Raw genomic sequence first — 10,473 nt, 5'->3', positions numbered from 1 at the left:
TGCTTTTCCAACTTTATTTAGAAAAACAAATCCAGGTCCCAGTGCCCTCGTGCCCTCCCCCACCCCAGCCATAATTTAAATAACTTAGAGACAGAGTTGGGTCAGGTAAGAAGGGAGGGGAGAGAGCCCACTACAGGCGCCGCAGTGCCCGCTTCTTGTCCGTCTTTTTCTTGGCTGCCAGCTTCTTGTCGCGCTCGCCCGCATGCTTCTTGGCCATGGGCCCCTCAGCCCCTGCTGGGCCCCCGGGGGCTGTGGGGTCAGCAGTGGAGGCCGCCGCCCCGCTGGCAGTGGCCCGGCCGGGCTCGGGCCTCCCGCCACTGGGCCCGCCGGCGCCGCCGTGGATCTCAGTGAGCAGGCGCGCGCGGGCTGCGTACTCCTCGTAGTTCTCCAGTAGCAGGCGGCCCGCCTCCTCGTTGAGGGCCGACTCGGGGTTGGGGTGGATCAGCAGGCACTTGATGGTCTGTGGGGAGAGGGCCGGGGTCAGGGGCCCGCTCCCCAGCCTCTCAGATCCCACACTGTCTCGCCTTCGGTGCTCTGGCCTGGCAGACCACACTCACCACCCGGTGGGCATGCGGGTACTCAGTGAGCTCACCCACAGTCTCTCTGGCAGCCGCTACCAACACTCCAGGGAGAGGAGGAACAGGTCTGGGGTCAGTTTACCCTGGTGTTCAACCCTCCCCGTGCCCTGCAGGAAACCCCAACTCCCTGTCCTCCCTACTGTTTGCCCCAGGGGCTCATTAGAAATTCAGCTTTTTAAAAAACTTTTACCTTGTGAGGCAGGTGGGGAGAGGCACCAGGTGACCTCCATGCTCTAAGGGGCCCACAGGGACCCTGGGGCCCCACCTGGGGGGCGGGCGGGCATGGCTCTCCAAGGGGCAGCCTGTGGCGGGAGGGGCAGCAGCTCCCCAGCGTCCACCCACTAAGGGTGGCACACCCCAGCAGGACAATTCAAGATGCCCCGGGGGGCACAGAGCCACTCCTGAGTGAGAGACAGCGGGATTACAGCGCCGATGGTTGCACTGGCTGTTCGGTGTCGGAAAGGCTCTCCAACCAGACGCCCAGCCCGCACCTGCCAGGAAACTACCCCCACACAAAGCCCTCGCCCACCCTGTGGCAGAGCTCCCTGGGCTGCCTACCCTTCTACAAAACCTGGAAACCTGGACTCTCATGTGGAGGCCCCCACCACTTCAGCATTGATTGTTTGAAAGAGGAACAAGGCTCTGTGGCTTGGATGTGACTGGGCCGGCCAAGAGGCAGTCAGGGTGTAGCAGAACTCACCAGAAGCACGTGCCGGATGCCCAGCTCAGCGGTCCAGTCCCTCTTGAGCACATTGACGCAGATCTCGCCATTGGCGCCCACATTCGGGTGGAAGATCTTCGTCAGGAAGTAGCCCTTGGGCGGGGAGGCCGGAAAGTCCTTCCCCAGCAGGAGTTTCATGCGGAAGAGGCCTCCTGCGTACGGGGTCCCCTCTGGAATGCAAGGAGGGGACGCATCAGGAGGCTCAGGTCTTCCAGGCACCCCCAAAACCCAGCCTCCCCAGTCTGTCGGTGAGGCAAGTACCCCTCCTGTTTCCTTCCTCAGACTAGGAACTCTTGAGAGAACAGGGCTAGGTTCCTAGGGGCCTACAGACCACCCACCCCCCGCCCCGCTGCCCCCCAGCTCAGAGCTAACCCAACTGGTGGTTCCCACCCACGGAGGCTCCTCAGTCCCCACTGAAGCCACAGCACACCGTTTCCAAGTGGCACAGACATATACGCCCCCTCAGTCCCCCAGAAAAATATCTGTTTGGAAGTCTCTCAGGCAAGACTCAGGACAGTTCTGTCCACTCCAAGGTCTCCCTGCTGCAGCAAACAGCCCTCTCATTCACCCTCCTGATCAGGTAAAAAACCCATGGGAGCCATTCCCAGGGCTGTTCTTGGTGCTCCAGACCCCACGTCCAACCCATCCAGTTCCCCCCATAAATCTGAGCCCCCCTCCAAGTCCAGCAGAACCACTTCGTTCACCTGATGGATGCCAGCCTCCAGCCTGCAACCCCACCCAAACCCCCACCGAAGTCACAGTGAAGTCCTGCTTTAAACCCACCAAGGGCTTCCTTTCCAAACTCTTTGAAGAGACCTACAGACCCTAAAAGATCTGTTTCCTGTAAGCTTCACCAGCCCTTTATTTTCTGTTCTTATAAAATATCTAATACACGCCAAGACTGCCAAAGGCCTTTTGGGATCCTCACCTCCCGCCAAGCCCGCATCAGGATGGGGTGAATCACCACCTCACCATCTCAGAAAGCCTTCCCTGACCCTCTACCCACAAACCCGATTCCAGACTAAGTCTTTTCATTACATGCTCTTCATTTAAATCATAAAAATTCAATAACCTAAATGTAGTGCACGTGAAGTGACATGCTAAACCAACCTACAAGATCAAACAATTGCCTCTAGTGGTTTGGTTATTATCTCCCCCAATCCTGTATCTGGCTTATTCTCTGCTTGGTCCCCAGAGCCCCAGACACTGCCGACAGGAAGGAATCTGAGATGGTCCAACCCGCCCTCCGGGCCTTTGCTGACACTTCTCCCCACCTGGCATCCTCCTCCCAATCCCATGGAACTCCTACCCAACTTCAGGATGGAGGGAACACCCAAAGCCAAGCTAAGGACATGCTCTCTTGGCCCCCAGAGTTTTTTCTCACCAATATTTAATGGGGAGAGAGTACACAATTATTTGTCACTCCCACTGTCCAGCCCTGCACACCAGGAACACATGTAACAGGTGTGCCTGTCCTGCCCACCCTTGCATCCCCAGGGTCTGGCAATCCACTTAAGAGTGGGAGCCTCCTATCCTGGCTCTAGGGTGACTAGGATCTAGGAAGCGCACTCCTCCCTGTCGTTCCCAGACTCACCAGGGCCCTCAATGGTGACCTGCAGGTCGGTAAGGTCCTCCTCGTTGGGAAAGACCTTGATGCCGTCAGGTGGGTCAGCGGTCAGCGTCGTCACCTCCTTGTACACCAGGCGGATGATGTGGGGGGGCAGGTTCTCCACGTTGGAGTTCTAGGTATGGAGACAAGCGGGTGAGCCACGGGCAGAGCCAGGGCGTGGAGCCTCCTGCAGGATCTAGGAGTCGGTGGAGTCCCGGGCTGTCAATCAATCACCCCGAGCTCCCGAAACCCCCAACCCAGGAAGCTTCAGGCGACAGTCCCAGGATAACCCACTAGCAATGGGGCACATCTCCGAGCTCCTGCGGACGACTCCACCTCCCCCAGAAGCCCCCGAAGCCTGTTCATAGCTCCGTACAGGCTCCCCAATGATTCTGGGTAAGCCCCAGGCCTACCTAGGTCCCTTTCCCCCATCTAATCTTGTTAAGACCACCCTGGAAACCCCAGATCGGTCCTGGAGACGGCCGCAGAGTGTTGTTCCCGGAAGACCCACAGGCCTGCCCAAAAGGCCGGAGCCCTCCCCGGGACTCGGCCGGGCCTTCCCCTCCGCCCCGCCTACAGGAAGGCCCCTGGGCCCAACTCGGGCTTCGGACATCCAGGTGAGCTCTCCAACCCCTCAAACCGCCCGCGAGAGGGTCCTGAGACCACGCCTCTTCCTCTACGGGGGGGTACCTCGCCCACCCTTCCCGGGCCTGGGCGCCGCACTCACCATGACTGCAGCCGGCCGGGGGCGGGTCCCCCCGACCCCCTTCTCGCGCTCTCCGGCCGCCTGCCGGGGCGGGGGGCCCAACTGCTGTCGCTGCGGCCCTAACGAGGCCCCGGCGGCCCCGCTCTGCTTCTCGCAGCCTCCGACGTCCGCCGCAAACCGTACAGCAGCTCCACCCGTCCCAGTGACCGGCCGCAGTAAGCCGGCCGCGCGCGCACGGCCACCCTTTTATATCCGCCTACAGGCCACGCCCCCTCACGGGCCCCTCTCGCGGCGCCTCGACCCGTGACGTCAGCGCGCACGGTCTTCGGCGTTCGACGGGCTCGCTCCCTTCTGCAAACTGCAGGCAGAAGTTGGAGAGGGGTCGCGCGGCGGGCCGGCCACTCGGGGCGCGGAGGGGTCCGGGAGGGGATCCGGGAGAATGGAGCGGTGGAGAAGGGGGAAGCAGAAAGGAAGAGGACGTAAAGGGCGACGCGAACGCTGATTGGGCCGTTTGAATGAGACGCCTGCGTACGCGCGCGCCCTGACGCCCAGAAATCGCGCACGCGACTAACGGTCGGCCGTGGAGCCTGGGCAGGGCGAAAGGAGGTGGGACTCGCGGGGTTTAAAAGGATGATAGAAGGCACTCCGACCAATAGGGACGCGCAGTCGTGGAGTGGCGTCACGAGACACGCGCGGGCCAATCCTTGACATAGAAGGCGGTACCAGAGGGGCGGAGAAAAGGAAAAGACCAATGGGGGACCTGCCTAGCGCGGGCCCAGGCTCTCACAGCCAATGAAGTTCGTTGGTTTTGTGTATGCAAATAAGCTCGCGGACATTCGCGCCCCTTCCTCAGCCTGTGGTGGGGGTGGGCGCTGGCCGTCGCGGTACGTTTTTCTTCGAGGCGCCATTTTGTGGTGGGAATGACGTGTGACCTGCGTGCTGTGTAGCGGAGGTTCCAAGGCCAGTCAGCCCGACGCTGAAGGCTTAGAAACCTTGCCCTCCGGTGTGTGACCTCTGGCCCCGGCCGGGCCTCAGTCTCCTTGAGGACGGGGTCTAATAAAGAAGGAAGAGCCTTAAGGCCTTGCTGAGGGCCAGGCCTTACCTGTGACTGACCCCGTTTTTCCGCCAGCCAGGCCTCGGCAGGACTCCTTTCCCTGTTTGGGGACCCGGCCCTGCATGCCCCGGGCGGCCACGTATCGGCGCCCTGACAGCAAGACCCCCGGGAGTTGACCCGCCTCCTCGGCTACTGTGTGACCCAGCGCCTCCACCAAGGTCTCTCAGACCCTCTAGAGAGGGTCCCGACAAGACCCCAGGTGGGGCCCTAGCTTCTGGAACTGCGGCAGAAACATGCAGAGATGCCCACCACCCTAGCCAGAACTAGTGTGTGGCGGGTTGATGGCACTTGGGCGCCCCCCACGCCTCACCTTAAGTCCGGCCCAGTTAACACGCAAGGACTCTGACGGAAGAGGGGTTCTAGTGACTTGCCCAGGCCCAGGCCTTGGGATGAGGCGGAGCTGGGGGTCAGACTGATCTGTAGCTCCGGAGTCCACCCGACAGACAAGGACTGATGGTGCTCATGAGAGTGATGGTTACTAATTCATGCTTGCTGGCCGGGGCACTGTTGTAGTTTATTTGCATGTCTGATCTCATTGAAACCTCGAAACAACCCGGTCAGGTGGATGTTATGAGGTTCCTCTCTGGACACTGGCAGTTATTCAGTATGCTTTGGGTTTTTGAGCACCTTCCTTGGTGACTCAGTGGTAAGGAGCCTGCCTGTAAATGCAAAAGACTCTCCTTCGAGCCCTGGGTTAGGAAGATCACCTGGAGAAGGACATGGCTATTCACTCCAGTATTCTTGTCTGGAGAATCCCATGGGCAGAGGAGCCTGGCGGGCTACGGTCCTTGAGGTTGCAGAGTTGGACAAGACTTAGTGACTAAACAGCAACAGCGCTGTGGCAGGCAGGATGCTTTGGGGATACAGCTGAGAGTGAAAGGGACAAAATCCCTGTGCTCAGGGTGCTGACAACCTCGTGGGGAAGTCAGACAGTAAACAAGTAAGTATATCCTATCACGTCAGCGAGTGATAAAGACAGATCGGATCAGTCAGGGCCTGGGGTGCAAGGAGAGAGGGCTGGGGCTTCTCACTGACCTGTCGGAGGAAGAATTGCCTGGGCTCCATATGGCAAAAGCTCTTCAGAAAAAGGAACAACCCGAACAAAGGCGAGGCGAGGGGATCACGCATGGTGTTTGGGGCGCCACCGGGAAGCCGGTGAGGCTGAGTGGGCGGTGTGTTGAAGCATTCAGGCCCTGGGGAGCCATTGGAGGCTTTGATGGGCTGTGGGTGGGAGCAGACAGGCTGGCGAGCACGTTGGTGGCAGGGCGAGTGGGAGACGTGCTGGGGATCCCTGACGTGGACAGGCCCTGAGGGAGAAGGAAGGAATCGCCCGCAGCCTTAAAATTGGGCTCAGTGAATCTTCTCAGTAAAGGTTTTTGATTCTGTAGGCCACCCATCTCTGCCCCAACCGACTCTGTTCTGCTGCCTTAGCCAGAGCAGTCAGTGGATGTGCAGATGAAGGGGGCTGCTGTGTCCCAGTCAGCCTTTGTTGACAGCAACAGGTAGTGGCTGGGGCCGGTCCTCAGGGAGGCTGCCCTTTACCGACACCTGAAATTCCAACAGGCCCCATCTCTGCTAAGAACTTTTCATGATCTTTGCCTTCTTTGGGGTTTCCTGTGGTAAGGGAAAATAGACACAGAAGCAAAAGGTAATAAGTAAAATACATGGTAGTTTAGAAGGGAGCGAGTGCTGTGGAAAAAGAGAAAAGTGGAGCAAGGGGGGAGGGGTTCGGGTGGGGGTGCCAGATTGTGGGATGCCAGCTGGAATGAATTTTAAGCCAGGTGGCCAGGGAAACCTCGCCACTCAGGTGTCATGTGAACCCAAGTTTGAAGGAAGGAGGGAAATGAGCTATGTACTTGTCAGGAAGCTGTATTTGGGCAGTTGAAACAGCTGGAGCAGAGGTCTAGCACACTTGAGGAACTGCAAGGAGGCCAGTGTGGTTAGAACGGAGTGGGCAAGGGGAGAGTATGGGGAGATGAGGTCAGAGAAGTGTATGTGTGGATGGAGTTGGGGAGGGGGTTATCATGCAGGACCTTGAAGGCCGTGATTAGGACTGTGGTCTTGTCTCTGAGGGAATAGGGAGCCACTGCCAGATTTTGAGCAGAGGACTGCTGTGGTCGCACTATGACTGCTGGGTGGAGAAGAGGATGAAGGGGGATGCTCATGGGGATGTGGGCAGAGGCAGGGAGGCCAGAGAAGAGGCTGTTGGAATAACCCTGAGAAGAGACAGTGCTGCTGATCAAAGATATATAAATGGCCAGTAAGCACATGACAAGATGCTCAGTGTCATCAGCTATCAGGGAAAGGAGAATCAAAACCACAATAAGATATCATCTCACACCACCAGGGTGGCTGTAATCAAAAAGTGAGATAATAGGTGTTGGGAAAGATGTGGAAAAATTGGAACCCTTGCACAGCTGGTGGGAATGAAAAACGGTGTAGCTGCTTTGGCAAACAGTATGGCAGTTCATCAAAAGGTTAAACCTAGAGTTACCCTATGACCCAGCAATTCCACAGCTAGGTACGTACCCCAGAGAAATAGAAACATGTCTACACAGAAAGTCATACACACATATTCATAGCTGTGCAGATATGCATATCATATTGTTTGTAACACCCAAAAGATGGAAATAACCGACATATTCAACACCTGGGGAATGGGTAAACTAAATGTGGTGTATACTTACAATGTCAGATCAATACAGCCATAGAAAGGAATGAAGTACTGTTACCTACGACAGAATGGACAAACCTCCAAAACACTGCTAAGGGAAAAAGCCCATTACAAAGGAATGCATTTGTATGATTCCATTTATATGTAATGTTCAGAACAGTTGAATCCATGCAAACAGAAAGTAGATGAGTGATTGTCTAGGGCTGGGGGATGGGAAAGTGATGTCTAATGGGTAGATTTGGGGGCAATGAAAATACTCTAAACTTGATGTGGTGATGGCATAGATGGTGACGCTTTAAATTGGTAAAGTTTTGTGTGTGGTGTCTGAGTTATATCTCAATAAAGCTGTTATTTTCTAAAAAGAATTTTTTTAAAACCCTGAGATGGGAGGAACTGAGAGAAGGGCAGAGGAGTGGGGAAAGAAAGGTCTGACTGGAGAAATGTGCTGGGCTGGGAGAGGTGGGCATGGTAGGTAGGGCCCTAGGGAGCCATTGAGGAATTCTGACCTGGAGACGTGAATGGATTTGTTGTGATTCTAGCTCAAGGCTGCTGGTTAGAGACTTGACTGGAGGGCCCAGAGTGGAAGCAAAACTTCAACAGGAAGTTGGTTGTGGCTTGGGCTAGGGTGGTGGCCATAGCCATGGTGGGAGAAAAGTGGGTAGATCTGAGAAGGACTCCGGAGGTGGCCTAGTGATGGGGCCTTTTGAGTTAGTTTGGGAGATGGATGGGCAGGAGATGGGCTGGGAGAGGGGTGTCCTTCCTTTGCTAAGTGCTGAAGGCCCAGAAACTTAACTTTTGCTCAGTGAAACCCAAATCTGTAGCTTTAGAAATGAACCTTCATTTCTTCTGTTCATATGTATTAAGTCATGGAAGAAATGCATGTTTGTAGGGAAATTCACAGTGACTGCAGTGAAAGGAGGAAGCACAGCTCTAACCCTCCTTCCCCTCTCACGTTCCCATTCGCGACCCCTCGCGTACCTGCTGTGAATATCTGGTGTCTTCCTCCCCACACTACTTGCACATTTACATTCCCACACATCCTTCCTCAGCAGCGTGCACTGTGATTCTCCATAAGAACCTAGGAGTTTCTAGCATTCTCCAGCTAATGGGTGTTTACGCTGGTCTAGTGTGTGGTTAGGAGCTGCAGTGAGCATCCTCGGGCAAAACTGTGAGCTTTCCTGAAGGGGAAGTTCCTAGAAGTGGAATTGCAGGCTCAAAGAGCACAAGTGTCTGAAGTTCTGCCAAGTAGCCCTTGGCAGGGCTCTCCTTATTTGGATCCCCACCACTAGGATCTGGTCCCTTCATTCAAGTATTTATTTATAGCTAGCTGTCTGCCAGGCTCTGTTCTGTGTGCTTGGGATACATCAGTGACCAAGACAGGAAGCAAGGCACCACCTTCCTGGGGCATCCATTGTGTGGGGAGACAGATGATAAACAGTAAGCACTAAACCCAGGGTGGCCAACTGTCCAGGTTGCCCACAATGCCGAACTTTAGTGCTAACACTGGGAAAGTCCCAGGCTAGTTGGTAAGAAAAGTTGGTGGTACAAAAAGATAATTACTGTAAAAATTAGAGCAGCTAAGGCAAGATGGTTCAGGAACACTAGGGGGAGAGGAAGGGGGAGAATTTTTAGATTAGGGGAGTCAGTGTAGACCTTTATTGAGAAGGAAACATTTCCATAAACATTTAAAGGAAGTGAGGGAGCAAGTTTTGTGAATATCCAGAGGAGAAAGACTGTTCCAGGCAGAGGAGGCTGCCAATGTCAATGTCCTGATGCAGAAATGAGACCAAGCATCAGCAGTCTCTGAAACGTGTGTCAGTCATGGAAAGACAGAGGTGCCTTGTCTTTCTCCTGTGTTCCCTTTCTTCTCAGTGAGACTGAGCATCTTTTCATGGGTAAATGCCTCCATATTTATTACTGAGTCCATGGTCTGTGGTTGCTGACAAGTTCTTTGCCCCTTAGTGGCCTTAATATTTTAAAACATGTCATCTGTAGGGGCTGTGGTAGGTGATTAACAAGAACCACTTTCCTCTGTGTCCCTGAGCAGAACTTAGAACTCTCTTCGGTGGTCAGAGCTAGTTAATTGGTAAATATGAACACAGTCATATTTACCAATTTACAATACTGGTAAATTCTGAAAGAGATGGGAATACCAGACCACCTTACCTGTCTCCTGAGAAACCTGTATGCAGGTCAAGAAGCAACAATTAGAACTGAACACAGAACAACGGACTGGTTCAAAATTGGGAAAACATTGGGAAAAGAGTACGTCAAGGCTGTATATTGTCACCTTGCTTATTGAACTTATATATAGAATACATCATGTGAAATGCCAGGCTGGGGGAATCACAAGCATCAGCCTGGAGAAGTATCAACAACCTCAGAGATACAGATGATACCACTCTAATGGCAGAAAGCAAAGAGGAACTAAAGAGCCTCTTGATAAGGGTGAAAGAGGAGAGTGAAAAAGCTGGCTTTAAAACCTCAACATTCAAAAAACTAAGATCATGGCATCTGGTCCCATCACTTCGTGGCAAATAGGTTGGGAAACAGTGGAAACAGTGACAGACTTTATTTTCATGGGCTCCAAAATCACAGGATGGTGACTGCAGCCATGAAATTAAAAGATGCTTGCTCCTTGGAAGAAAAGCTATGACAAACTTAGTATATTAAAAAGCAGAGACATCACTTTGCTGTTAAAGGTCCCCATACTCAAAGCTATGGTTTTTCTAGTAGTCATGTACGTATTTGAGAGTTAGACCATAAAGAAGGCTGCTGCTGCTGCTAAGTTGCTTCAGTCGTGTCTGACTCTCTGCGACCCCATAGACGGCAGCCTAGCAGGCTCCCCCGTCCCTGGGATTCTCCAGGCTGAGTGCCACATAATTGCTGCTTTGGAATTGTGGTGCTGGAGAAGACTCTTGAAAGTCTTTTGGACAGCAAAGAGATCAAACCAGTCAATCCTAAAGGAAATCAACCCTGAATAGTCATTGGAAAGACTGATGCTGAAGCTGAAGCTCTGATTCCTTTGGCCACCGGATGTGAAGAGCTGACCACTGGAAAAGACCCTGATG

General features: G+C 54.2%; 1 protein-coding gene across 1 annotated transcript; it reads right to left on the bottom strand.

Annotated features, from left to right (window-relative positions):
- On the bottom strand, positions 1-4,226 carry UBE2S (ubiquitin conjugating enzyme E2 S). Its single transcript, XM_055551480.1, has 4 exons — positions 3,636-4,226; positions 2,894-3,041; positions 1,279-1,469; positions 1-460 (listed from the first exon to the last, which is right to left on the bottom strand). Exons 1-4 carry the CDS (start codon positions 3,636-3,638, stop codon positions 131-133), a joined length of 672 nt encoding a protein of 223 aa, XP_055407455.1. The 5' UTR covers positions 3,639-4,226; the 3' UTR covers positions 1-130.
- Between the last annotated feature and the right edge of the window lie 6,247 nt (positions 4,227-10,473).

Source organism: Bubalus kerabau, chromosome 17, assembly GCF_029407905.1.
Source record: "Bubalus kerabau isolate K-KA32 ecotype Philippines breed swamp buffalo chromosome 17, PCC_UOA_SB_1v2, whole genome shotgun sequence".
NCBI lineage: Eukaryota > Metazoa > Chordata > Mammalia > Artiodactyla > Bovidae > Bubalus > Bubalus kerabau.
This window is presented reverse-complemented; position numbering and strand designations above follow the sequence as displayed.